Raw genomic sequence first — 27864 nt, 5'->3', positions numbered from 1 at the left:
GATTTAAAGTATCCTTTTATTCTGATTATTACAGATTATTGCTCATAAAAATCCCCAAAATAGTTAATTAGAAAAGAATAATTAAAATTGTTTTGAATACAGGAATCTTATGGCCATCATAATCATAAGGAAGAGAGATAACTTGACAGTGGCCCAGAAGACAATCACTGATAAATCAGTCAAGGGGGAAAAAATTACACAAAAAAGAAGCTAGCTTTTCATAGAGTTGTAAGTTTAGTGGAAGGAAAAAGTGTGGTAGAGTGTTCTGGTGATTGTTAAAGCACTTAATCCAAGCAGTCCAAGCAGCCACATGACACTCTAAAGGTTGTAATTACTTCAGTTGCTAGTGTTTCTTTTTCTACCACACTTTCTCCTTCCACTCAACTTTCCATTAATATGTTCTGGAATAGCACTCTGTGAACAGTCAGCCTTTTTGAGCAATGATCTTTGGTAACTTACAGTCAAAATAGGAGGATGTAAGTGTCTGTGTGTTGGACAAGTGTCCCAGGTTTGTGTAGACATACAAATGGCTAAAACAAATGTCTGTATTAAAAATCACTTCTTGTAAAATTTATATCAAACATGATTATCTTGAATATCTTAAATCTTAAAAGCTTAGTTCACCCATTCAAGAAATGGCATGTAATTGAAAATGTTCTTATTTTTGTTACCCTTCCCCAAGTGAAACACAAATTATGTAGATTAATCCCACATGGAGTGACGTTTCAAAATATTTATATCTGTTATTTATTGTCTGCTTACAGCTGATTTAAGATTTGAATGTTACACAGAAATAAAAGGAACATACAGCAATATAGGCTTAGTAAACGATGTTCAACACTTTGCATGAGCCTCATCTGAACACATTTTAAAAGTTTTTCAGTATGACAGTACATATATTTAAATCTGTAACATGCATCTAATGTACTTATGTACTGATGAAACCTTAATGGCTCTTAACCCATTTTCAGAAGTGAGGAAGTCTTCTGCATGTGACAGGAAACATCTTCAACAAACAAAAGAACATGTCCAGTTGCTTTTTGTTGTCACACGCAGGAACGTGTACAATCTTCTGTCATGAGGATTATGTTTATCCGCTTTAAGGCTGGTGCTTTTATTTTGACATAAATTGCAGTACAGTTTATTGTTCCTGCTTACACATGCAAACATGGAATGTAGGCCTTAGAGTAAATCATAACAAGAAAAAATATAGATTATTCAATAATAACCTTATTTGTTGTAAAATGAAATAAGTAACCCCTGTAACAGTGTATTTAGAGTCCTGTTTTTTAATTGTCTTTAAAACTATGCAGAAATAGAGAGAAACAATAAGTTGAAGATGAATGATGTGTAATAAAGGTGCATTCACCTGGGAATTAAATCAGAAAGTCTCACCTTGAGGGCATCTTTACGCATTCTGTATGTGCTATAAGCGCTCAGAGAACAGGTTACATTTATAGTGAGCTATTTAAAACCATTTGTAGTCAAAGCCATCTTGCACTAGCCAGCTGAAGTAATATGATTCAGGTCCTCTCCTGGAGCTGCAGACCAAAGCTCACATGCTACAGCTGCATGAAAGTATTTTTAAAAAGAAACACAACTCCTGCAGCTACAGGTTGACATTTTTGTGGCAAACATTCTTTTTAAAGCCATAAAAAACCTGCGTCAACTCTGCTATTCGGGGTTATGGCCTCTTTTCCTGATTAGCCCCAGCGCCTCATCAATAGGCCTGACTGTCTGCTCCGGTCATCCAGACAAACAGCTCTTTCTGCTCAACAGCTCACAGAGGAGTTAATTATGGCATAGCACATGGCTGGCATACTGAGCCATGGCCTCGCCAGCGAAAGAAGCATGAATGTGTCACAAGATGCCCTGCAGTTTGATTCATGTGATAAGAAAGGATGCAGAGACCAACGTTTGAGTAGGAGAAAATAGGAAAGAAAACAGAAATTTCACCTATTGGATAGTCATCTAAAATGTAGATATCAGTCAGAAACATTATAATTGATCATTTTACTTAGCACAAGTACAAATAAAATCACTTCCACTATTTCCTCCTCAAGCCTACAATACTCATATTTTTTGTTCTGTTATTGATAAGAGACACTTACAGACTATGTATTTGTTCCTCAATCAGGGTATTTGCTTTCTTGTAGAAGCAAAAACAAAAGCTAAGCTAAATCAGAGAAAAGATTCAATGATAAAACGCCGTACAAAAGCAATAATTTGCATGACACCACCCAGTGGCAGTGGCTGAAGGAGTAATTGTAGGTTCTATTGGGCTTCAAAAATCTGGATCTCAGTTTCAAGCTGTAACATCAGGCAGTGAGAATGCCGAGTTGGAAAGTCCATGAGCAGCTTCAGGTACAATATCTAACATGCATATTCAAGCATTTGTACTAAAAAGCTTCAACTTCCAAGTTCTGTGTTGAAAATATCAGATGTAAATCATCCAGAACATAGAATAATAACTTGGGAACTCAGATGTTATTGATGTACATAATTTTTGTAAATATATTCTTTATTAAAAACACTAACACTGATTAACATCTCAGCTATTTGCTGTGCAGCAACTGTGTAATGCCTTCATGTCAATCTGGACCAATATCACTAAGGAATATTTCCAACATATTGTTAAGAATAAGCCACATGAAATTGAAACAGCACTGAACAGAAAGAGTTTGAACCTATACACATAATTTGTGACTAGTAAAGCGTTCAGTGACCATTAAGCTGTTGCAAAAATTAATACATCTGGATGCAGCCAAAAAAACAGGCATTGTGCAGGACCACCTATCTGCATCTTTCCCCTCATACTGGCTTTATTTTAACCGAACCTCAGATGTGTTTGCTGTGAAACAGATAAGGCTCTCAGTTTGTTGTTGTGGGATCACCTCTTTGTCTTTGCTTGGTGCTCTCGCTCTCGTCATCTCATAACGATTGCCTGGCCTCCAGTGTGTTGACAAGAGCTGTGTTGGCTTTTTCCTGAGGGCTCCCATTTTCTTCCAGGGACGCATTCAACAGCCCACCCCCACATCCCATCAAACGCACTCCAATGAAGACATCATTTTGCTCTTATTAGAGTTCATTGAATAAATAAATTACTGACGGATAATGAAACTGAAGCAAAATGTTACCATTATTAACATTTAAAATAACTGGATAGAATTAATCACTTTCACTTTGTTCCCTTCATTTACTCCTGGCAGGTTGTCTGCAGATGGAGCACACGGAGATTTTAGGTGCAGCCAAAGCACTAAAGTAAACCTGGCAATCTCCAAATGCCCTGGTTGGCTTTACTGTGCATTTTAAACAGCAATAGATTTTTTTTTACAATCTGCTTTGCTAAAACATTTCAAACAGGAGAGAATATGTTAACCCCTATGTAAACTAATGCATCTGTCAGTTTTCAGACTCTATCTCTGTTTACCCAAGAGAAGCATCAATAACATCAAGATCATCCTCAGCTATGAGTGTTTTTGCCTCTGCTTTAGTTCTCTTTTTCCAGGTAGTGAAAAGCAACAACCTCAAAGCACAAGAATTAATAATGCAGAAGAAGACGGGCAGCATATTGACTGATTGATCGAGCAAGTGCCATTATCCTCCAATCAGTCAAGAAAGGCAATTAAGAGCTCATCACATTGACGTTACATGCTGCCCTCTGGTGGATGGAAACTTACAATAAGCATAGTACAACAGCACTTTATTTTGAGCTGATTTACCTTTCAACCAATAAATTAAATAGCATAAATCAACATGTTATTTACACAGACTAATTGATGGAATCCATTCATAAATAAAATAGATTACACAACACTCCGACAATGGCAAAGTCAATAACATGATGCAATCTGAAATAGTTCCTCAGCTGGATAAAATTTTACCATCTGGCTTTAAACTGTCACCTGAGTGAATCTGAGTAGTGCTGGAATAACCTGAACTGATTTGAAATTAGTTTGGATCAGTTTGATTCTGGAAAATTGGATATAAATTGGACTTTGTCTTGATATTTGGTGAAACTTATGAATAAACTGAATGAAACTATTTCCTCTTTTCCCCCAATCACCTTTAAGAAGCTCAATAAATCTATATTAAAATATATAATGTTTAGTTAATATATAACCGTTTTATTTTACATACAGACTTGTGTTAAAACATTAGTTTCATTTACCTTCTTTTCTCTTTGTTCCATAAACTCAGAAATAGCAAAAACATTTTACTTGAACAATGTTGCATTTAAACTTTTAAATTAAAATACAAATTCAGAACAGGAAACATGGATTATTCTCCAACTCTAATGTCAACATGTTTCTTAAATGTCAAGTTTATTTGAAACAAGTTTGTAAAATAAAATAGATTTTAAACTAAATCTACCACCAGATGTCCTATTTAAGATTTATGTTGGAACACAGAAAACTGTTTTTTAGTTAATAGAACTTTATTTAATTTCATATCTGCATTCAAAAGGCAAGAAAATAGAAAAGGAGACAGAAAATGGATGAATATAAATATACAAAGAGAAGGTTTGTTTTTACAACCAGTAACAATCAAAAAATTAAATTAATTTGACATGAGGCACAGCCATCTGAATTACCAAAAGTAAATTCTGCCAGAAGCCACATTGGACACAAGCCAAATGGTAATTAAAATTTAACTGCCGAACATTAAAAATGTCCCACAGACAACAAAAGACTTTGCTTTCAGTGCACCATCTTCTCCTTTCCATACTTTGGCAAATATATATATTTACAAGTCAGTCTTGATGTTTTCCAGAACTTGCTTCACTCGTTGAAAAGGAAAATGTGAAAACCTCCAAAGAACACAGTGACACCCATGCAGATACAGTCAAGTCTTTCTGTAAAAACACATGACACGGGTCAAATAAGTCCAGCTGTTCCATTAAAAAGAGAAGCACAGTAGTACAGTCAGGATGTAGTACAGGATGACTGAATAGGCCACATTGGTCAGAACTGGTACGGGTTAACTTCTGTTGCCATAAATATCGACTTACAGTCAAATTCCAAACCCCAATTAAGATCATCAGAAGCCACATTCACAAATAGTACAATTAAGAACTTGGCACAAACTCTGACAAAGTATCTACTGAACGTGCAGATTAACGAGAGATACTCGCTGAAATAGACAGAAGTCAAGATGCTAGTGCAACCGTACAATAATTGGGAGTAAGACAGATTTCAAAATAACACAATAAATAAAGGATGATAAAGCAAATACTAAGTGCAATATCCAACAACCAGCAAAAACAGCTAAGTTACAATTTCCAGACAGAAATTCAACAAAAGGCACACACATTATGTACCGGCCAACAGACGCACATGCTCAGGCACTGACGTTTAGTATGGGATCTGGTTTTGGTAGTACTGGAGCATATCGTATGTTCGGCTCCTGTGTGAAAAAGAAGAGAGGAATCAGTCAGAAAAACAAAATCTGGAATTTAACATTAAAGAATAAAACATGGATCAAATTCACCGACCTGTTGCTGAGGAAGCAGTTCTGGATGATTTTAATCATGAAGGAAGCTGCATCTTTCTCACTCAAACCAGGGTTGAATCGTTGACTGCATGTGCAGAAACATTATAAGCAACAACGGCTAATGGCATTTTAAACACTAGTGTGTTCATTCAGAACCACTAAATCACCAAAAGTCAAGCGAGACTCACGTGAGTAGTTTGATGGTCTGCCCTCTGAAGCAGGGAAGTCCTGTATCCAGCATGAGATTTACTAAAGAGACCACTGCGTCCATGTAGGGCCTGAATCAATGCAGGAAAATGCATTATTGTTTTTATTATTTCAAAACTATCTCACTGTGCAGTAAACAGTTACTCTAGGTTGGTGGTGCTCCCTCAAGATGATGGGCAATCTCATTATAGGAAGCCACAAGTTGATTCCTGATATTCATTTGATTAATTAAACATTGCCCGTTTTTCATCAGTCCTCCTGAGATTGGGGACTAAAGATGGGCTTCCGTCTCTTTGCAGGCTCACCTCACAGCCAGGTATCCCCTCACACACATCTCCATGAACCACTTGAAAGGTGTCGCCTCCATCTTCCCACCCATGATCATCACCATCTCATCTGTCAGCTTGATATCCGGCTCCCAGCCGAGATTCCCTCCAGGAGAACTTTCAAACATGAACCCAAAGTCTAAAAGGCATAAACAGCCACAAACGTGATGGTTAAAGGTTAGGACTGGCTAGTGGAAGGCAATAACATAATATTTTCCCACTATAAATACACATGAGGCTACTTTAAAACAGCTACAAATATTGTGGACAAAAGATAAAATAGAAGGAATAACTATACATTTAAAGATTTCTTTTCACTGTAGCGATTATTAGTGACGGCCAACAATTTCTAGTAAAAAATGTAGCTGATATTTACCATTATACTACATTTCAATAAATATTTTACTTTGTAAAGCGCAGATTTTTCTAGACATATTTAATTAGCAAGATATCATTTCTTGCTTTCCAGAGGTCATAAGAAAGCCTGGAGAACTTTCTCATTTGTAACAGAAAAGAAAAAAACTCAGACTCACTGAGTCACTCAGACTGCAGCAAGAAATTTGATACTCTGCTATGTAAATCTAAAATAAATATATCTATAAGGTTATTAGTTTTATTTTTACACATCTTCAACCAGTATATGTGAAAGGCTCTTTATATTTTGCAAATGTTTCCAGACTTTTTAAAGTTTTCTTTCCATGCATAAATGTTTTGCAAAATTGTTGCAAAAAACATTCTAGAGACGACGACACAGAAGATGCTTCAGAGGTGCCCACCGATGTGAATGAGATGGCCCTTGCTGTCCAGCATGATGTTGCCGTTGTGTCTGTCTTTTATCTGCAGCAGGAAGAGCAGCAAGCTGTACGCTGCCATACTGCGGATGAAGTTATATCGTGCCTGGGAAGACGAGCGTTAGTGGGGATGTTAGTCTACGCTGCAGCATCAGGAACATTTGGATGAATAATGTCAGTAAGCCTGTGTGAGTTTACCTTCTGAAATGCGAGTGTGGATTCGTCTCCATACTGATTTCTGAAGTAATCGTACATGCCAAAGTCAGTCTGTCGGCCCAGTTGGTCCCGAGACTTGCAGTCTGGGATGCACTCAATCACTCCACACTAAGAAAGCAGAAACATTACATATATTTAAAAAGATTGAATTACAGAAAGTATATTCATAACTTCATAATTCAACACTTCATAGGTTTCATAGGTGGGCAGCAAAGTAGCACAGCTGGTAGCACTGTTGCTTTGCAGCAAGACAGTCCCGGGTCCGATTCCCAGCCAGAGGTCTTTCTGCATGGAGTTTGCATGTTCTCCCTGTACACGGTGGGTTCTCTCCGGGTACTCCGGCTCCCTCCACAGCCCAAAAATATGACTGTCAGGTTAATTGATCACTCTAAATTCTCCCTAGGTGAGTGTGTGTGTGTGCATGGTTGTTTGTCCTGTCTGTCTCTGTGTTGCCCCGCCTCTTGCCCGAAACGTTAGCTGGAGATGGGGACCACCACCCCTCATGACTCAGGGTGTAGAAAATGAATGGATGGATGGATGAATTTAATAGTTTGTAGTTTCTATTTAAGGTCTACTCTGTAGTAACTAAGTAAATAGGGACCATGCACATTTTTCATATCAGCGCTACAATTTCCAGTCCCTTAAGTTACATTTCAAAGTTACATTGAAAACTTTGAAATTTAAAGTTAATAAACTTCACATTTAAAGTTAATAAACTTGTAAAATAGTAATGCTTCCCACCTGCTAAAACAAGACAACGTGTGCATGTATGTGTGTATCTTTCAGACAACGTGACAGGGTATAAAGTATCTGCCAAATATTTTTTCTATCACTTATTTTCTTTTTGGAAATAAAATAAATAAAACGGGACGTAATTACACACTTCATGAACCCTACATGAGTCGGTATCTCTTATTTTACGAGGGTTTTGTGTTGGTATGTTTTAGTTCTTGAAAGCTTTTGTACAATTTATTTGGACTAGTTATCCTGCTATACTCCCTTTGCCTATAGGTAAAAATTTTGTGATATTTTTCGACTTCTTAATGTCAGGAAGAGTAAAGTCTTACTCCAGGTGCTGTGGCGACCACTCTGTATGGAAATACATAGAGATCCAGCCCCACCATCTCGAAGATGTTCTTGAACAGGCTGATGATCTGTAGAGCCAACATGTCCTGAAAACACACAAACAAAGTGTTAAGAAAAAGATCGTCTGTCAAAAGATGACATGAGGGAGGGCTGATGTGCGCAATCAAGACCTGTCTGCAGTCATCTCCAACTTTGAAGATCGCCGCCTGCCAAGAGGTACTGGCCTTTTCCTCAACGTCCTTCTCGTCCTCAGAACGTAAATGGCACTGAAGACCTGAAGGAAGTTGTTCAAAATATTGAGAATATATAAATCTTTACGTGTTCTGAGCAATTTATCACACAAAGTTGAGAACTTTGTTCAGCCAACAGTACCTTCTTTTTCTAGCTCACTCACTCCACATCTCTTAACTTTGAACTTGGCCAAGTACGGTGCTTTGGCAGCGCTGAGTATAGGTGCAACAGGGAGAAATTTATTTTGAAACTTTTTACATATAAAGATAATTTGCTGATACTGATCATTTGTGGTTGATTTGGAGGCCCACCTCTGCATGGGAGTACCGGACTTATAATCTATGTCCAAAACTATGGCCTCAGGGTTACTGGGAAGGTAACAGCCACGCTGGACTTTAATCTGCGCCAATGCCTTCAAACAGGCCTTCTTCCTCTCGTCCCCTTTAGGAATAGGTCTAAAAAAGACAAACAAAAACAAGTTTTCCAATCTCTGTGTTTGAATGTTTGTTACTTAGACTACTGAGCTCTATGGGCATCAAACTAAATGACTTCAGACCACAAGCGACAGCGTTCTTCTGATGCAAGTCACAGAGGAGAGTCACTAATACTGAGGAGAGGCCTCCCCTGTTGTTGCAATTAGTGCTGTAATGAGGGCAGAGGGGAAACTCTCCGTCTCTTGTGAGCTGACAGAAGATCTTCTCTCAGAAACCAGCTCACTGGCTCCACATATTCACTGACATATGGTAACACAGCAAAGTGTTTTCCAGGGCAATAGATAATGAAAACGACAGAGGAGCAAATAGTCACTAAATTAATGAACAACAAAGGGATTCAGAGGCAGGAAGTGAAACAAAACACCTTTGCCATTGGGAAAACGCAACATAAACCTCAACAGATTATCTGCCATGTTCTCCTTCACAAAAACTACTCATTAGAAACTTTAAAACTAAAAGAGAAGATCAGCATTTTTTGCTTCACTCATTGTCAGTAAGTTTGACTAGAAATGTATGTACTGGTAGCATGACCTAAGACAGTATTTAACCAGAAAAAAATGGTTAAATACTGAAGACAAAAAGGATATATGTATGTCCTTTATACATTCAAATGTAAAGAGGATGAAGATAGGAGTGTTATGGGAATTATAAAAAAAATAGTAACTTGCAAATTAAAAAAGAAAAAAGAGCTTCACAATTTTTTGAAGCTCTTTGCAAAGTTCGTCATTAGAACTTTGCAAAGAGATTTATATCAAAGATCTTTTTTTGTACCAAAAAGGACTTTTGTAAATAGTAACATTATACATCAGTTTTATCCACTCCTTCCATTGTGGCTGTAAATGCTATTATTGTCACTTTTGAGTTTTGTTATGCTTTTTTCCTCACTTTTTTCTCATCCTAAAGCCAATCAATGAACAGCGGCCTGTTCACGTCACATTTTGGTCCTGCTTATCTCCAATGATCCTGGCTCCCAATGAGGGATTAAAAAAAACAAGTATCAGGCTGGAAAATCTAGCAATGGAAACCTTTACAAAGCGGGCTGAGCACAGCAGAACCAGGGTCTAGAAGAGTCAGTGGAAAATTGGAACGTGAGGCTTCAGGGTAGAAAAAAAAACAGCCTTAAAAGGATGCAGTTAGCTTCAGGTTTAAAGAGTGCTCCTACTTGATAATGGCGGACACATTGGTGATCTTTTTGAAGAAGTCAAACTCTCTTTGGTAAAAGTCTTTGGCTGGGCCAGACAGAGATCCAGTGATCTCCTCCACCATCTCTTCCAGCAGCTCCCCAATGTCCGCTGAATAAACAAACAAAAACAAAAAGCAGAATAGTTTTTCACAGTCTTAACCCCTCAGGTGTTTGTGTGCTCATGCTGATTCTGGATAAATATCTCACGGTCTTTCTGGTGTCCTTCCTCATCCAGGAACATGTTGGTCTTCATGTTCCAGATGAACTGGTGAGCCAACAGCTGAGACTTCTGAGCGGCCCACAGGATGTACTCTCTCACGTAGCCCATCTAGATTCAAATGTATGCAGGATAAGGTTCGGAGTGCAAGCACACTTTAAGAGTTTAAATAAATTTGCCACATCAGAAAATTAAGTGCCCACCTTATCATACCGAAGGGCTTGGACAATTTGAGGAATGTAAAATAAAATAGTGTCCTAGCAACAAAATAAATGAGAAAAAAATACTTTTAATGCATCCATTTTGACTTAACAAGCTTTTACAATACTAGTAGTAATTTTACATAGTTTATGTGAGTATTTGCATACAGGAGGAAAGGAGCGGAGCACTTTGACCCCATACTGGGCGGTGAGAGGGTGAGGAGGGTACATGGAGGAGAAGTAGGACAGTCCAGTTGGTGGATCTGCTGGGGCCCAGCACAGGATATGACTCAGTTCCGGGGAGTCCGCATCTATTGTATGGCAGGTCACCAAGAACTGAAGGAAAAAGTGTGAAGAATGTAACTTAGCCAACATTTACATCACTTGGCCAACAAGATGCAAAGAAAAGCCTCCAGAGGAAGCTCTGTTTGAGTCATTTGGGTGTGTACAAATAAAACAGGTATTCAGTGTCAAAATGAATTATATAGAAAATGATCCAGCTCTTTGGGGATGGCTGGTCTCCATCTCCCCTATTTCTAAACACAGAGCTCATTAAGAGTTTGTTCAAGCAGAGCAAAACGACAAGAACAACAGGAACCTTCCAGAACAAAACATCAACTATGAGATCAGTGAGCAGCTTTTAATCAAAAACTTTAAAGTTACAAACTCTGTTTAACTTGATCCATCGTAAAGATATCAGTTTATTAGGTACATTCATTTCTAGCACAAAAATAAAATATTGCATCTCCAGAATATTGAGCTAATCCAAAGTTAATTCAGAGGCAAATGGTTTGAAAAGTTTTGAAATATTTTGCTATAATCTCAATTACAAAAACAAAACTTTACATTTTAAACAGTGGTGTGCACACTTTCGCTAGAAATAGGTGTTCTTTAAATTTCTTTTTTAACTACAAATGCATTAACAACGATCTAGATTCATCGCATTATTATGGCAAGCGCTAACCTTTACTGCTTCAGGAATGTCACTCACAGCAGCCGGATCCATTCGTACCAGACGTGTCACTTCAGACACAATAGATTTTGAGTTTTTAAATCTGAAACACACGAGACAAAATTGAGAAAGCACGCAACGATGAAGAAGCAATTATAAAGACTTAAAAAAATAATAAAAGGATTCATCCTCTAAAAACTGAACTATGATATTTACAAACAAATAAAAAACAAATACACATTTTTTATTAAACCTATTAAGGTTTAATTCCTGTTTATTTGTATACCTGGCAGGCAGCTGCAGAGCCAGGTAGGGAGATATAGTCCAGGCCATGTTGACATTGTCTTTGCCCTGTTTTTCTGACAAACTGATGTATTTGGACCTCCAGTTGGCAATGCTGGTTTCCACTGACTGCTCTGTTGCGATGGCGAGCTCCTGGGTGGATAACGGGTTGTACCAGATCGTCAGACGCTCGATCTCACTTGCCTGGGGAAAAGCATAAAGACCTTTCGTCATCAAGAACTAGGTTACGTACTTGCCTTTACTACAAAATATTTACAAATTACGAAAGATAATGAAGGTGATTACCATTAAAGCCAGTAACAGAATCCTGCGTTTCATGTAATATTTGTGCAGCTCGGATCCTCGGTTGTTTTCTTTAGAGAGTCCTAAAAGAAACATGACGGAAACAGACGAGTGATCTGTATGTTTATGGTAAACCAAAACGAGAAGGAAGGTTTAACTATGGTTTTCTGAGAGTTTCACCTGATTTCTTGGAAATGGTGGACATCCCAGAGGTCAAGGGGTAAGTGTTGATCCATCCCTGGGCAATCTGCTGCCTCTGACCAACAGCTGCTTCCAGACTGTTCCGGCTATCTGCAACTGCATTACAAATAGACTTTTCAATGACATCTCCTGGGGATCTAGACATAAAGCCATCTTAAATTCAGAACACATGAATTCCCCATAAATCTGATTTGACTAGTAAGAAAATTCCTTTTAGAGTGAGATATTAGTGAATTCTCTGTGTGTCTGAATGGATGATTAATTCCTTTCCTGTGAAAGACCAGACTGTTAGTCAATGTTCTACCTGGTGGGACCAGCTGGGTGGCAGTCAGGTACTTCTTGTCAGACAGCAGGCAGGCATAGAACTTTATCATTATACTGATGTCTTCTCTGAGCCTCTTATCTGCCTGAGTGGGAAATCTGGGTGCAACACTACAGAAAAACAGAGATGAAAAAGATCTTTACGACAAATTTTTTTTTTTAATTTTTGGATTTTAAATCTAAACTCATTTTATACACGCTTTTGTACCTGAAGAAGTCAAAGGCTGTGGAATAGATCTTTTCTCGCAGCATATTTCTGACAGTGGCGTTTGTCACAACATCAGCATGTAGTAGAGTTAAGCCCAAAGTCAGCAGCCTGAAGGGAAGAAAAGTTCATGATATACTGTAATAATTCAGTGGTTTTTCAGTATTTTAACTAATCAGTGTTATTTAAATCATTTTACTGTTTTGATGACAAATAATACCTGAATCTTGGCCCAATGGCAGCAACATGTCGATTCATGTTGCTTTTGGATCCTCCAATACTCAGTGAAAGAGATCTCTGCAAAATGGAAATGAAGATCTCCACCTGGTCTACACTGCTGTATTTGGCTATCTCAAACCTTTGCACCAGGAACTGAAAGCAGAACAGGAAAAAGTTTGGTGTGAGTCAGTATTAAAATAGTCCAGCATTACGTACGGGACTAACAATTCAGAACAGATGAACTAATACTCTAATTTTTATATTTTGAGAGGTCAACCAAGAAGCTAATTTAAAAAGTGTGTCTGTATTAATTTAATTCATTCAACTGCTTTGAATGAATTAAATTAAATTTAATTCATTTAATTAATGCAAATAGGATCAGAAAAACAGCCACTGAAAACTATCAAAATTTCAGTCAGCGCTAAAACACTTAGACATTTACAGTTATTTTACAGTTATTTAACAAAATGTGAAAAGTTCAAGATTATGAATACTTTTGCCAGGTATATAAACCCTTAGTCCCCTAATTTTTTAAGCACATTACTGAGCGTGCAAAGCATGCTTTAAGTGTTCTTCCCACAGTAACAACTTCTACACTAAAGAGGAATTATTGTGCAATTTGGTAGGGCTATTTTGTAAGGTCGGTAAAATCCAAAACTATGAACTAATAGTCAGGCAGCAGTTGAACAAAGTGTGAGCATGTAATTTCTGATAAACAAACATTTGAACTGTGCTTTCTGCAGTTTTATATTACTTTAATAAATCTTGTGAAATGAAAACAAAAATAAAAAACTGAACGACTGCATTTGACTGACCTCTATCCAGAGGAAGTGAGGTACGACATCGGGAGCGCAGGGTGCAGGCTGGCTTTCCTCCGAGACAGCCAGGGGCCCGGACCCGACTTGAGTTTCTGAAAACAAACCCATCTGTAGCTCCACACTCATCTGCCACGCTCCAGCTATCTCACGCATTAACTAAAATGGAAAGAATTACAATTTTTAAACACAAAGATGCACAGGCATTTTTTAATACACTGGTGACATATTTTTTCAGAATATGTAGGAATTACATACTGGCACTTCCACCCCGTTATGTGCAGCAAGCAGCCATTCCCAGCAGGCGATAGCGGTTTCAATCCCATGCTCTGAAAACATCTCCAGCGGAGACCAGCACAGATGGTGCAGAAGATGTGGATCACAGTCTGAAATACAACTTAGATTAACTCACTGAAAGCACAAAATCATATTGCAAATTTATATTTTTATCATATGAGACGGAATGGCGGAGAGCTGGTATTCACTTTTGGTGTTTATAAGCAGAGCAGCCATCTTGAACATGCATTGCGTGAAGGCTTCAGGATCTTTTCTTTCTAGAGCGCTGGTCATCTGACTGATCATCAGCTCGGTAAGGTCAGAGTTGCTTTCAGTTGCCTTTGAAAACTGGATCATACCTGCCACCTAAAGAAAAAAAAAAACACCAACAGGTTGATGAATCATGCAGTTCGAAGAAAATCTGCAGGAAACCAATTTAATGCTAATCTTTACCTCTCCAGTGTAGCGGTTTCTTAGGTTTAGTGATGCCATAAAGTTGGAGTAATCCTTCTTCACACACCCTGGTCTCTCTGTCAGCTGAGTGATCTACACAGAAAACACATTTTGTAAAACTTAAGACCAAACAGTCAAAAGCCTGTAGAGTAAAACATGCATCTGTGCAGAAACAGTTTAAGATAAAATTATTGTGCAATGCTTAAACCTCGTCTCTCTGTATTTAGTGTTGAGACCAACCTGAGGGAAAGCAGCCTAGTGTTGGCAGCACGATGGAAGACGGCATCAGTTTAACCAGTTAGCCAAAAGGGTAACCAGCCATTCAACCCAACCGTCCATTGCAGGTAAGTAACCAGGTAAGCCGTAAATCAGCCAAGGCAGTTTGGTGCAGTTAAATAAAGACAAAACACAACAAATGAAGCAAATAAAAAGACATATTGAGCAGAACGCAAGCACAGGAACATATAAAAAACGCTCAGCAAGCAAAAAAATGTCACACAGAGCATGCACACACCATACATTACAGTGCCGTAAATAACCAGATATCAGTTGTTTACAGCCCAACTGTATGTATTTCAAACTGAATATAACATGTTTGCACAAAACAAGACTTCAACAGTGGCAGGAAAAAAGCCAAGTGGCTGCTGTAAATGGCACACGTGCTCTTGTAAAAGAAATTAAACTAAAAGTTTAAGTAGCCAACCACTGAGGGCAATATAAGGTTGCGATATGTATTAAATACAGATATTGATAATGACCAATAACAGTCATGTGTTATATAATTCTGTACACTTTCAACGCTGTGAAAATACATGACCACAGGGCTGACATTGCTCCCCTCAATCCTTCGAGGTATTGCTGTTATGTGCTGAAACAAATATGACATGATCAACCCCTCCACCCCATCCAAGACACACACATAAGCAACAAAAACATAAAAATCAACACTGTCCATTCATATCACCCCAGTTTTACTTATCGCGCCAAAACAGATATGTTAAAAATGAATAACATCGGCTGATACCGGCGTTAATCTCCATTCATGCTGTATAATTTTGACAACATGAAACACAGAAAATACATCAATGTGAACCCTTTTTTGTTTGTTTGTTTCATTGTAGTTCTGTGTTGTACCATCACTACCCTCCGGGAAAATATGTTTTCAAATAAATTATTAAATTGTGATTCATTCCCAAGATGTAAACTGTATTTGCTTACAACTGGCAAAAAGGGTTTAGTAATTGCTTGCCATTCAATGGGTACATCACAATTTTTATAGCCTTATAGTCTTTATCTTTGTTTAAATCTAATATCTAAATTATGATGAATTGAAGTATGTATCATCTTGTATCTGTGACTCACCCCCAGTGTGGTGCTCTGCCTGTTGTAGCCTGCAAAGTGCAGGATACTTTCTGTGGCCATGGCGAGGCCTGTGTGCTGACTGAGTCCTGACACCCACATATGATGTTTGTTCAGGTACTCCTGCATGAAAATTACCAGAAAACATTAACCTCATTAAATACTTTTGTAAAGTCAACCTTGACTTGATCGCTTTATGAAATCTGTCAGTCATCCATAAAACAAGAAACCTGCCTGTAGGTGGGACTTGGTGACAGAAGGGGCCCATTTCATTGCTTCTTTTAAGATCTCACCACAGCGTGCGGCAAAGTCCTTAACGATGCTCTGCAATGAAATGCAAATGTAAAACTTATCAATCAAGAATATGTGCAAATATTTTCACTACATGGGTACAGAAATTAGCTTCAGTCTTTAACTTATTTCAGCACAATGTCTCATATTGTCAAAAACTAATATGTGTACCAGTTATCACATTATTTTTTGTCATAAAATCAATATATAGGTCTAAAATAATACTACGCTGCCCTCTAGTGTCCAAATGTGGTTTTACAAGTCGGACTCACCTCTCGAGCTTCATGTGTGTCCGGAACAGTAATCCTGTAAGGTGTGTCTGGAATGTCATAGTAAGGTTGATCCTTGTGAATGTCCTAAATAAAGAACAAGGAAATGTGTCATTTATTATATAACTTCAAACATTTAAACCATTACAACTTTTGGGCCGGGAGTCAAAAAATACTTCTTAACACAGTAAGTGAAAATAATGCCCTCTAATGCAAGTTAGTGCTCACCTGGTCACACCACAGAGCAGAAACAGACAAGTTTGTTTATATAATAATTAAGCAAAGCAAAATGCAAGTATTCTGCATATTACCTGATAATTATCCAGGATACTTGCATATTTTTTTAACAGCTGCTCTTTATTATTTAATGATTTCTGCATGAAAACTCCTGCTGTGTGTAAAATAAATACTGTTATTGGTTTTTACTTAAACCTCAAGATTAGTACCTCCATAAGTTACTAAAATGCTTATTGACTATTAATTGAAAAATAGTAATCAGTGAACAAATTTCAGCCTGTTTTTGGGGGGGTTTTGCTGGCATACTTTGCTATTCTAATCTACAACCTCAGGTTCAAACTGCACAAAAATTTGCCTTTACACCTGACAGCATACCTATAGCCTTATAGTCTTTATCTTTGTTTAAATCTAATATCTAAATTATGATGAATTGAAGTATGTATCAAATTTAGTCATAAACCTTAAATTTGGAAAATGTTCTTGTTTTGTGTCTGGACTTTATACTAAGTAGTGCTGGTAAAAACTGCCCAACTGAGAACAACAGCTTTCAACAATCATCACATTGAGGGATATCTTTCCCCATCGGCTCCTAGTGCATACTTACAGCACTTAAAGACAGAGAGAGTGTCTGCAAAATATCCAACATGGTCTTTAGGACTCTACCACTCCACAGAAGATGAGGGAAGCTTTTAAGGGACACAAAAATTAGCTGAGACAATCATCAATAAAAAAATCTGAGCATATATAAATTATGTCAACTCACGTTTCAGCCAGACCGGAGAGGTATTTGTCCGCCACCCTGCGGATTCTCTTGTGAGTGTGGTTAAAGTTGACCAATAAGAACTGAGCATGTTGCTCCAGCTCCTCTTCATGTTCTTTAGTTTTTGGCTAAAACAAGAGAAATCAAAAATGCTCATAATCCCAAACTGAAGAATTACGTTTTTGCTTGTTCAGAGATTACACTCATCTACCTTTTTAGCCATTATCTGGAGGAAGAAATCAAAAACCTTATCACCCACACAAATGATGCACTGCAGCATTCCTATAGGAAAAACATTGAGTATAGGAAGTTAATCATAAACGACAAATAATATGTGAACTAAAATGGTTTAAGCCCTCACCAGATTTATCTTTTTGGATGGCTTTGTCCTCAAAGTACCGAAACATCACTTGGAACCTGTCAGCATCGTTGGATTGGGACATCCTGACAGTAAAAGAGCGAGAAAACTATCAATTAACTGCATATACCAATTTGAATGTATCATGGAAGAGACATGTCAGGTGTAAAGCCAAATGAGCTGACCTCATGTATTCTAATCGGTAGACAGATAGCAGGTAGGTGGACATGGCAAAGTCGAGCTTGTTGATGAGGACAGCGCCTTCAGGAGAAGGGTCGAGCAGATTGATGATTGTGGATCGCAGTTCACTCAGCTCGGCCTAGAAGACAGAGACTCACAATCTAACAACCTGCTGCTGCTGCAATTTAATCAAATTCAAAGCGTGTAGCTATTTAAGAGTGTACCGCCGTCACTGTGTCATTTTTCAGAGCTGAGTTGTACTGCAGCTCAGAACGAAGAGGTTCTCCACTTGGGAAGGTAAGGAGAGGAGATTTTGTGGCGATTTCACACACGCCTTCGTACCATTCCTCTGGCCAAAGCCCTGAAAACACAGCACATCAAATATGTATATAAATCAGTGAACTAATTAAATAGACCTACATTGACTAAGCATATATCCATGACACAGTAGTTTTGACAACCACCTTTACCTATAGCCAATTCAAGTCCCATCTCTTGTCTATCGTGTCATCATGGAAGACTTTTGGCCCACAATTCTTTCAGATTATTTTTTTTTTCTGCACAGGTTTATTAAAGAGCCAAACATATTTTCAATCAAACTGAGGCTTACAATTTGAGTGTGTCTTTGTAATATGTCAATTTTGGTCTTTTTTGCCCATATTTTTCTAAATAAGCTGCTCTGTTTAGGATCCTTGACCTGTTATTGTTCATATCTGACACTAGAATTAACTCTTCATATGGTTTCCGTAACTTATGGCCAGTAAAGCAAGCCAAAATATGAAATTGTAAGTGCCAACTCTTTTTATTTTAGGTCCTACAGAAGTGCTGAAGTTTTGCAAAGATGATGAATGCAATAGGAGTCAATCTCCTGCTCACCTGATCCTTCCGAAGCAAAACCCATGACCACAGAGTACAACCAGAAGTCCCTGAAAAGCTTCTGGAGACGAGGTTTGGCCTCCTTTATCGGTGGAAGTCGCCTGGTCAACTGTAAGTTTGAAAAAAATAATTACAAAATGATGACAAATGTAGGATAATTACTACTCCAGAGAAATAAGTTTAACTCTTCCAAATGAAAACAGCTAAATTAGTTGTTACATGCAAGAAACAAGTCAACAAAACCTATAAATTAGAAAAAACGTTTTAAAAGGACATGTCAGCACAAAGGAAATTAATTAATTAATAATTAATCAGAATAAACATTTTTTTAACAAAGGAGATGAACTGTGAAGAGTTAAAGGTTTTAGTCAGTCAGCGGACTTTTTGGACTGTTTGATCTGGTCTATTTGTTCAAGAGAAGAACATATCAAAGTTCAGTTTTGAATTCTTCGTCCTACAAACAAAATCAGCACAGAACTTCCCACCAGTCACAGTAAAGGTAAGACACTTTACAGACTGTTAATTTACACAGAAATCCTTGGCTTTTAATCTTATTGTTTAGTAAAATCTATTTGTCAAATTATTGAAACATTTTGCTCTAAACGTTTTATTTGCTCCGCCTTCAGGATGTTGGTGTTTGCCATCATTTCTGTGGTGTGCATGCTGGCCAGTCCGTCCCTGGCCGGCATTAAAGAGCTCAGTTCCCACTTCAATGACCCAAATCCAAACCCTAGAGGCTTAGAGCCAGGTAGTCCAGTGGATGTCGAGGCCATTCCTTTGGACTTCCACAAAGAAAATACCGTCACCAATGACCTCGTTTTTGACGGCTTTGAGGATGAAGATTATATTGACTTTGATAAGATCCTGGCCGCAGGAAGTGATGATTACATGTGAGTTTCAGAGGTTTTGTTTATGTTGGATAACTTATTGAAAATAACTTTAATAATGGGGTATATACAATCTCAAAGTATTATATTCTGGGACATAAATACCAGTTTCATTTATTTTGAAACATGCAAGATGAATTTAATTGTTTTCAGTGAGGGGGATGAGATCGACGAGATAGCCACACCGGCCCCAGATATCGACATCTTTGCCGAGTCGTCCGACCCGAAGATTCGCCGAGCCAGACTTCTACGGCTCTTCCATGGTCATTCTCGCCTTCAGCGCCTCAACATGGTGAACGCCCGTTTTGGCTTTAATCTCTACAGAAGTATCCGTAACGACGTCAACCAGACTGACAACATCCTGCTGGCACCTGCTGGGATCTCCATTGCCATGGGGATGATGTCTTTAGGTGCTGGATCTGAAACTCACCATCAGATCTACAAAGCCTTGGGATTCGCAGAGTTTGTCAATGCTAGTCATCACTACGACAACACAACAGTCCATAAGCTGTTCAGGAAGTTGACACACAGGCTTTTCAGGAGGAACTTTGGCTACACGCTCCGGTCTGTCAATGACGTCTACCTTAAAAAAAACGTGTCAGTAAAAGAAACCTTCCGCACCGAAACGAAGGCCTATTATTTTGCTGAGCCACAGTCAGTAGACTTCAGAGAGCCAGCATTCCTGAACAAGGCCAACCACCGCATTGAAAAACTAACCAAAGGGTTGATCAAGGAACCGCTGAAGAGTGTGGATCCAAATATGGTGCTGATGCTACTTAACTACCTGTACTTCAAAGGTGAGAGAAGTACAATTTTACAATGAAGTTATGACAAAGCATAAATATCAATGACGGTTTTTGGTTCTTGTACAAACAGGGACGTGGGAGCAGAAATTCCCGAAAGAAATGACTTACTACCGAAACTTTAGAGTTAATGACAAAACAAACGTACGCGTGCCAATGATGATGAACAAGGGGAATTACCTGGCTGCTGCCGACCATGAGCTGGAGTGTGACATTCTGCAGGTGGGTGGCTTTATACAGATTAGAGCTGAACAATATCAGGATAATTGGGATAATTAGTTGAGTATTCCAAGGACCAAATTTACCCATATTTTTCTCACCACTCTTTCCTCTGCATTATCATAAGGTTATGTTATGATGATCCCACCATTTTCCATGAGCTTTAGCCTTTTGGCCAAAATCTAGATCAGGTGTTGGTGTGAAGGACAATGGGATTTCATCTGACTGAGCTCATAAATCGAGTCACTGAGTATGAATGCAGGAAGTCTGAACAGTTGTAGTCTACCAACTATTGCATCCAGGAAATTCTTTGCAATATTACATATGTTTTCACTCAGTGAGTCAAAAAACTAAATCTTGATAAGCAAAATGCTAAAATTGAGGTGTGAAAAATGTGGTGAATCAAAAATGAAGTAACAACTCTACTTCTCAAGCATTATTAGATTTTTGTCGTTAGCAAAAATGGAAGAAATTCAACAAAAAAAAAAAAGTCTGGAGAAGCAAAGTATTTTCCAAACTCAGCCCGACCCAAGAAATATTAAAAACAAACTTCAGAATTTTCAGGACTTCATAAGGTCTCTGCCCTGAATAAAGACAACGACAATGGAGATTGAATATTTTGCGCAGCTCTAATCTTTATATTCAACAAGAATGTTAGACAAGCACACAAAATAATCCATAATAAACTAACCGGCATATAAACCTTCTTATCTTCAGCTTCCATACACAGGAAACATCAGCATGCTCATTGCTTTGCCAAGGAAGATCACTGGCATGAGGACACTGGAGCAGCAGATTTCACCAACTGTTGTCAACAAGTGGCTCAAGAACATGACAAACAGGTCGCTCACAAGCAAATATTTAAAGTGACCGTATTTGCCGTTTACAAAGCAGTTCATCATTGCATTTACTATTACACAAACGGACAGAAAGAAATAGTTGTGGTGCTGAGTAATCACTGCAATAGGGACTTACTGGAAATGCAAGAGAACATTTAAATTTAGCACCTGTAAAAACTTCTTTAACAGTATGAACGTTCAATAGAAATGCCCTGTCGCAGTAAATAAGCCGTTATCAGCATGTGCAGCAAAGACATGCAATAAACAAGGAGATAAATTATTAGACTAGTAAAACTGTTTATATTTTCAGCAACGGGGTAAATATCAGCAAGATAACACAATATTTACTCTTGCTGAGTAATAAACCTTTCAGTGGAAATAGTGCAGATTTAGTTGTGCTTAATTGTGATGACAGCATCCTTTGTCTCTGCTAGGACTCGTGAGGTCTCGTTACCTCGCTTCAAACTGGAGCAAAACTATGACCTGATTGAAAATCTGAAGGAGATGGGGCTCACTGACATTTTCAAGGAGAGTGGAGATTTCAGCGGAATGACTTCAGAAAAAGTTGCCTTGAACTGGGTGAGAAAAACAGAGCAATGCCAACATCACAGTCTTCACCATCTTTTTATATTCTGAAATATCTAAAGGTGTTATTGCAGCTGAAGCACCAGGGAACAATCACCGTGAACGAGGAGGGAACAGAAGCTGCTGCCCTGACTCAAGTGGGGTTCATGCCGCTCTCCTCTCAGATTCGCTTCACAGTGGATCATCCGTTCCTGTTCCTGATCTACGAGCACCGCACAGACTGCCTCGTGTTCATTGGCCGGGTGGTAAACCCCTCACAGAACTGATCATCTAAACAATTTGAAACAACTTCTCAGGAGTCTCTTTTCTTTTTTTAAAACAATTTAGACTCAGAATGAACACTCAAACTTCTTCAAATTGCTCAAAGTACGAAGTTTGTTTGATTGGCTCACTGAACGCTTGTTATCTGTCTGTTAATGTTTTATAATTTACAGGGCGGGTGGAGAAGTGCAGACATTATTACGTCACTGTAGATACTCTAATGCTGTACCATGGTGATTTCAAACAAAATGTCAAAACACCACAGATGGTGAGATAATAAAATACATGAAACCAAATCAGAAAAGTGAAAAAAATTTGTTTTTGTTAAAATTCTTCTTAAAAGAAGAAAACTGTCTAAATTTGGTTTAATAAGTTACTTTGAACTAAGATATAAACATATTTAGTCGATCAGTTTTTAATACAAAAACACAAAGAACGCATCAGATTGAATTTTAGTGTCACAAAGTCCTTACAGAACTTTAATATTGCATCCAGTCTCAACAATTTGTGTACATAATTCCCAAAATATCAATGTTTTTATTACATGGGCAGAGGCTACTCTGCTCAAAATATGTTTGCCTCAGTCTTACTTAAGAAATTATCTTCTACATGATTGTTTTTTTAATTTTTTCCTTTTTAGAAATTCATAAAGCTTAAAAATACCCATTTAGTCATAAATCTTAACTGTTTTTTGACACCATGACTTTAAAACATTTGCAGTCATGAGATTTAATTTGTCATTTATTGTTTTTGATTTTCCCAAAATAAAAGTAAAACATTTTTACTTTGGGAATTAAGTTAAGAGAATTTGAATACCAACCATCTCAGAGCACTTACTTACCACAGCTATGACTGGAATAAGAACTCCAAGGTTTCCAGCACTACTAGATGCCTATGGAGAGAAAAAATAACTAACATAAAAAAGCAATGTGTATTTTCCTTTTGTGTTTGGATGCTGAACACACCTTCAGTGCTGTTCCCTTGTCAGAGGCCCTTTCACTTGCTCTTTTTCCTTCCAGTCCCAGCTGGACAAAAAGCTCTAAAAGGTTCACCAGCAGCTCATCCACCAGTTGCTCCCCCTGCAGGTTGGCTGCGATGTTTGCTAAAGCATTGATCACAGCTAGAGAGCAATGCCTTGAAGGGAAAAAGGGTGGATAGATGAAAAAATGCCTGAGAACATGCTAAAGTCTACATAAACATAAATTATTTAGGGCTAAAATTACAAACTGCCCCTTAGTTAAAAATATAATGAAGTTATACTTTCAAGTTTCTTGAGAGGCCAAAGGAGAAGTTTAAGGGCAAATGATAAACCTCCAACTTGAGAATTTACAGAAAAAAAGCTTTTCCCTCATTAAAATCACAATACAACTTAATCTGATTTTCATTTTTTTTTTAATAAATACATTTTCTTACACAATACCTGAACTGAAAGACCTCTGCATTGAGAGGACAAGTAGGTGGTGTAAAATTAAAGTATTTCATATAAAGAGAAGGACAAACAGTTCTCCTGTGAGAGACTAAAAACCTTGGATGATGGTAAAGCCTTGAAATATAATCCTTGACATTTTTGTGGAAATTTCATTTGGAGTACTTTACACTGAAATGGGTCTGTTATAGGTGACTGAGAAATTTTTAGTATCAAACACATTGGTGAATAAAATCTGATACTAAAATATTAGAAACATCATAAAAATATATTTCTATGATGCATCCTGACCTGTAACCATGATCTCTGTGGTCTTTGGTGGCTGAGTAAACCACAGAACTGGCTTTCACGCTGATCTGCTGAAACAGATTCCACACCTCCTGGTAGATGTACGGCTAGAAGAAAAGAAGACGAGAGATAACGTGCTAATCAGTGAACTGCAGATCTATTTTAAACTCCTAAATGTAGTTCATCACAATCAACACTGGCTGGTTGTCACAAGATACCCTATTAAAAACCAACTGATGTGTCACATAAAGGGTGAGTGATTAGACAACACCCACCAGATGCACAGGAATAGCAATACTCAAGTTCGCCTTATGACAATATATAATCTTCCTCTTCTGCCACCAAATGCACTTTCACATGAATCAATCTAAACTTTTATATTCCCTCTAATAATAGATTAAATCTGGTGCAGAGTTGTGCAATCACTTTGGACTCACATTCCCTGTGATGACCATGCAGCCCAGTTGGTCTATGATGAGCACGTCCAGCTGGGACGGAGGCTGGCAGAACTTTTGTTGAAGAATTTGTAGGATGTGCTCCATGACTTTAGGAGTGTCTCTGAGAGCGACTGCAATATGGCCCAGCGCTTTGATGGTGTGCTCTGGAATTAGATGAGCATCCCTGAGAGAGGTAGAAGTTATATTTTTAAAACCATTCCTCTGAGTCACCTTTATTTGAATGTATTCTGGGTGACTAAACCAGATTTCCTAAACTTTCTGCTAGAAATGCAACTCACTTATCCTTCTCTTGTGAAATGTACAGACGGTTGGAGAGACTTGCTAGAAAGGCCTCTACGATCACGTTGTCCATTTTCAAACCGGCTTGCAGACATCTGAGGGAGAAGAACAGAGTGAACACTGACAATAAACCTCAGAAGTTCAACTCTCAGATGTGCCTGGTGTGTTTTCATTTTACCTGCAGATGTTGTCGATGGAAATGTCTCTCAGCTGCTCGTACATGGTGGGCTGGTCTCTTTTATTTGTGAACATGTTGAAGGTTGACTGACTATACTCATTCGTCACATTTATTCTAATTTCTCCTGTGCCTAAAGAAAACAATGGGTGTTAAATATAGTAAACTATCAGAAACCAAGCAGTGCAGACAGTACAGGCAAAAAAAAATCTCTAACCTGAACTGCACTGAATCTGTAACAATGGTGGATGACCATAACACTGTGACTGATGCTGTCTGTATGTCAGCATCAGTCAGACTAATGCTGTCAGACTAATTTGTCCTCTTCGCTTTCAGTCAAGATTACTTTTGTATTCTATAAACTGGACCTTTAAAGCTTTTAGTGTGTTGTTTTATGCTAAGCACAGAAATATTATACAGGACCCTCCTGTCTTAAGTCCCATATTGTATTGTAGTAGCATAATCTAACACAAAAAATGTAGGATCCAACTTTTACATTTTCACCAAAAATATTGGCATCACAAAAAAATCTCACTAAATAAATATTATGGAAGGAATTTTTAATCTTTATTCTTCACAGTTTATCACTGAGCCTAGGAACAATAAATTAGTAATCCATTACTTCCTGTTTATAGATATGGATATGATGCAACACCAAGGCACATTTCACCTAGCCACTCTTCAGAAGAGAAAACACCAGAAAACCAATCGCATTCAGGGAAGGCGGGTAGGTTTTAATCTTATTAAATCAGAAAATGGCAGAAATTAAACCGTTACTTGCCTAAACTTGCCCCCAGCGAACGTCAGAGTAATAATTAAAAGTTTATAACCACTAGAAGTAGACGAGCAAGACTGAAGGAGAACCCGAGTTTGTTTTTCCACCACAACTATATTATGATCTACAAACCAAAACTGTGTCTGGAAGGCATGCCAGAAAACATCCTAATCTGTCCTTCCATTCCAATTACAAACATAATGTTAGCTTAACACTAGTAGGTTTTGATTGGGACAATGGTCAAATAATATTAAGATTTTTGGCTTGTCAGGAGCAACACTCAAGGTGGGCTCTGAGTAAAACACAAAATAATGTTGTAAAGAATAACAGAGGAGGATCTCTTTCTCCCCTAAAGATTTTAGGAATCCTGTTAAAAAGACATGACATTATGAAGTCTTTGAAATACCAGGACATTTTAAACAAAAAGACTGGTGGACAGTGACAGAAAACTTTAAATGTGTTGTATTTTGATTCTTTTTCCAAGACATTGATCCTAAACAGAGGGCCAAATCAACACATAACAAAAGTCATTACATTTAGGAGTTTTATTTGCTGTAGTATTTTTTACCCAAATGCATAAATGTACATTAACTAAGAATTATATACAGTATTTCAAACACTTTCAGAATAATACTTTTGTATATACAACTTAACGCGACTTTTATATGAAGGCGTCTTACACCAGAACTGCCAATAATTATTAAGGGTTCTGTAAATTTAAAGTTAACAAAACATTAATCCTCAAAAGTCTGAGGTCAGGAAGAAGCTGCTGGGTGCATCTGAAACAGTCTGTGTGTACGGCGTATACCTGTGCTGTGCTGGCTGTGATATTTGTAGAGCTTAATAAGAACCGGGGAAGGAATGACAAGAAAATCCCTCAGACAAGTCGATGCAGAGTGGGCAACAACAGGAAACCTCTCACAAAGGCGTCCAAGACCCTGGAAAACAAACCAAAGCAATGTAAATAACGAGCTCTCATCCAATGACCAGTAGTTTGTGTACCATATTCCTCTTACTATGTATGTATTCTGTCTATATACAAACCTGCAAGCAACAAATGAGCAGAGGCATGTGAGCAATAACAACTTTGCTAGAAGTTTTTGACTGAAGCTTTTCTGACAGCTTGCTGCACAAATTCTCAGCTCCTGGAAAGAGAAAAAAAACAGCCCAAGTGACACATCTAGAAGAAATAAATCTATCCAGCTCCTCTCTGATAGTGGAGTTCTGCGCCGACGGATTACCTTGCTCATCTCTGATGGCCCACACCATGAGATCCACACAGGCAGCATTGGCTTGGCATCGAAGCTTGAGGGGGCTCTGTTCCAAGGGCAACCCCGGCATATCGTGAAGTACCCGCTGCAGCTCCGACTGGCTGCTGCTAAACTGCTCCAGGACAAAGTCGTGTACTTCTCGCACAAATGAAGGATCTAAGGCTGGAAATACAATATGGCAGCTTGATACAGTAGTAAATGTACCACGAAATAGCTTTTGTACATAAAAAGAACAACGTGTTACCTTTCAAGTTGTACAGCGTGTCTCGCAGCATTTTGAACACACAGACATACAGGGGGTCACTGCAGGTTTTGTAATAGAGGTTGATCCCAACATGACACTTTAAGAGTGAAAAAGGAAGAAAGCAATGAATGAATTATTCCAATGATTGAAAGTGATATTTATATTTGCACTTTGCTAATATTCTACACAAATTGCTTTTATCTAATCACCTCTGTCACTTCGATCATAGTGGTGTCCAGAGTCTTCAATAAAGAGTCGGAAACAAAGTTTTTCACCTGTAAATCAACAAGATTTTCGCAAATTTGCAGAATGGAAATCAGCAGACGCAAATGTAAAAAATATAAAAAGCTACTGCACCATTCTGAGGAGCTTTTGGAGAAGATCAAGAGGAACCACCACCTGATTTTCACTGGCACCCATGAAAAGAGGAGACATTGAGAAACTGGAGCTGACTGTAGTGAAATAGTAGTCAGGCTCAACTGAGCTGCTTTCTGAGACAGCAACTGTGGGGGAAAAAACCCATCAGAAACATAAAAAGATTTGTGGAAACAAT

The 27864-nt window shown here is 38.1% G+C and overlaps 2 protein-coding genes across 6 annotated transcripts in view; one reads left to right on the top strand and one right to left on the bottom strand.

The window, feature by feature from the left end:
* Positions 1 to 4407: 4407 nt before the first annotated feature.
* pi4kab (phosphatidylinositol 4-kinase, catalytic, alpha b) overlaps positions 4408 to 27864 on the bottom strand; it is a 29388-nt gene continuing 5931 nt past the window's right edge. The window contains exons 8-56 of one of the 5 annotated variants that reach the window (XM_055039144.1): positions 27669 to 27814; positions 27521 to 27586; positions 27312 to 27408; positions 27038 to 27229; positions 26841 to 26941; positions 26605 to 26734; positions 25025 to 25154; positions 24846 to 24941; positions 24547 to 24730; positions 24113 to 24216; positions 23361 to 23529; positions 23237 to 23287; positions 18802 to 18910; positions 18150 to 18286; positions 17931 to 18064; positions 17749 to 17831; positions 17599 to 17669; positions 17391 to 17515; positions 17232 to 17313; positions 16394 to 16477; positions 16065 to 16154; positions 15834 to 15953; positions 14712 to 14726; positions 14472 to 14564; positions 14228 to 14384; positions 14001 to 14128; positions 13743 to 13901; positions 12929 to 13080; positions 12712 to 12819; positions 12487 to 12614; positions 12162 to 12278; positions 11985 to 12064; positions 11683 to 11882; positions 11409 to 11499; positions 10613 to 10780; positions 10448 to 10501; positions 10235 to 10355; positions 10007 to 10136; positions 8662 to 8805; positions 8492 to 8562; positions 8290 to 8393; positions 8101 to 8205; positions 7016 to 7141; positions 6803 to 6923; positions 6006 to 6165; positions 5682 to 5771; positions 5495 to 5578; positions 5312 to 5406; positions 4408 to 4855 (exon numbers count right to left, since the gene is read on the bottom strand). In XM_055039144.1, coding sequence (XP_054895119.1) covers positions 5355 to 5406; positions 5495 to 5578; positions 5682 to 5771; positions 6006 to 6165; positions 6803 to 6923; positions 7016 to 7141; positions 8101 to 8205; positions 8290 to 8393; positions 8492 to 8562; positions 8662 to 8805; positions 10007 to 10136; positions 10235 to 10355; positions 10448 to 10501; positions 10613 to 10780; positions 11409 to 11499; positions 11683 to 11882; positions 11985 to 12064; positions 12162 to 12278; positions 12487 to 12614; positions 12712 to 12819; positions 12929 to 13080; positions 13743 to 13901; positions 14001 to 14128; positions 14228 to 14384; positions 14472 to 14564; positions 14712 to 14726; positions 15834 to 15953; positions 16065 to 16154; positions 16394 to 16477; positions 17232 to 17313; positions 17391 to 17515; positions 17599 to 17669; positions 17749 to 17831; positions 17931 to 18064; positions 18150 to 18286; positions 18802 to 18910; positions 23237 to 23287; positions 23361 to 23529; positions 24113 to 24216; positions 24547 to 24730; positions 24846 to 24941; positions 25025 to 25154; positions 26605 to 26734; positions 26841 to 26941; positions 27038 to 27229; positions 27312 to 27408; positions 27521 to 27586; positions 27669 to 27814 — 5459 coding nt within the window. In that variant the 3' untranslated portion in view covers positions 4408 to 4855; positions 5312 to 5354. Of the gene's footprint in view, positions 5407 to 5494; positions 5579 to 5681; positions 5772 to 6005; positions 6166 to 6802; positions 6924 to 7015; positions 7142 to 8100; positions 8206 to 8289; positions 8394 to 8491; positions 8563 to 8661; positions 8806 to 10006; positions 10137 to 10234; positions 10356 to 10447; positions 10502 to 10612; positions 10781 to 11408; positions 11500 to 11682; positions 11883 to 11984; positions 12065 to 12161; positions 12279 to 12486; positions 12615 to 12711; positions 12820 to 12928; positions 13081 to 13742; positions 13902 to 14000; positions 14129 to 14227; positions 14385 to 14471; positions 14565 to 14711; positions 14727 to 15833; positions 15954 to 16064; positions 16155 to 16393; positions 16478 to 17231; positions 17314 to 17390; positions 17516 to 17598; positions 17670 to 17748; positions 17832 to 17930; positions 18065 to 18149; positions 18287 to 18801; positions 18911 to 23236; positions 23288 to 23360; positions 23530 to 24112; positions 24217 to 24546; positions 24731 to 24845; positions 24942 to 25024; positions 25155 to 26604; positions 26735 to 26840; positions 26942 to 27037; positions 27230 to 27311; positions 27409 to 27520; positions 27587 to 27668; positions 27815 to 27864 lie in introns of all 5 variants that reach the window. The other 4 variants (XM_055039145.1, XM_055039146.1, XM_055039143.1 and 1 more) reach the window with 4 other exon arrangements.
* Positions 19212 to 24997, top strand: serpind1 (serpin peptidase inhibitor, clade D (heparin cofactor), member 1). The gene is made up of 7 exons (XM_055039148.1): positions 19212 to 19300; positions 19428 to 19691; positions 19842 to 20485; positions 20565 to 20713; positions 21428 to 21552; positions 21984 to 22128; positions 22209 to 24997. The coding sequence occupies exons 2-7, from the start codon at positions 19429 to 19431 to the stop codon at positions 22398 to 22400; spliced, it is 1518 nt and encodes a 505-aa protein (XP_054895123.1). The 5' UTR covers positions 19212 to 19300; position 19428; the 3' UTR covers positions 22401 to 24997.

This window comes from Poeciliopsis prolifica, unplaced genomic scaffold (genome assembly GCF_027474105.1).
Source record: "Poeciliopsis prolifica strain line A6 unplaced genomic scaffold, Auburn_PproV2 SCAFFOLD014, whole genome shotgun sequence".
NCBI lineage: Eukaryota > Metazoa > Chordata > Actinopteri > Cyprinodontiformes > Poeciliidae > Poeciliopsis > Poeciliopsis prolifica.
This window is presented reverse-complemented; position numbering and strand designations above follow the sequence as displayed.

Coding starts and splice junctions, on each gene's coding strand:
- serpind1 (XM_055039148.1), top strand. CDS start 19,429: ATGTTGGTGTTTGCCATCATTTCTGTGGTGTGCATGCTGGCCAGTCCG. Junction 19,692..19,841: donor GCAGGAAGTGATGATTACAT/GTGAGTTTCAGA, acceptor AATTGTTTTCAG/TGAGGGGGATGAGATCGACG. Junction 21,553..21,983: donor CTCAAGAACATGACAAACAG/GTCGCTCACAAG, acceptor TGTCTCTGCTAG/GACTCGTGAGGTCTCGTTAC.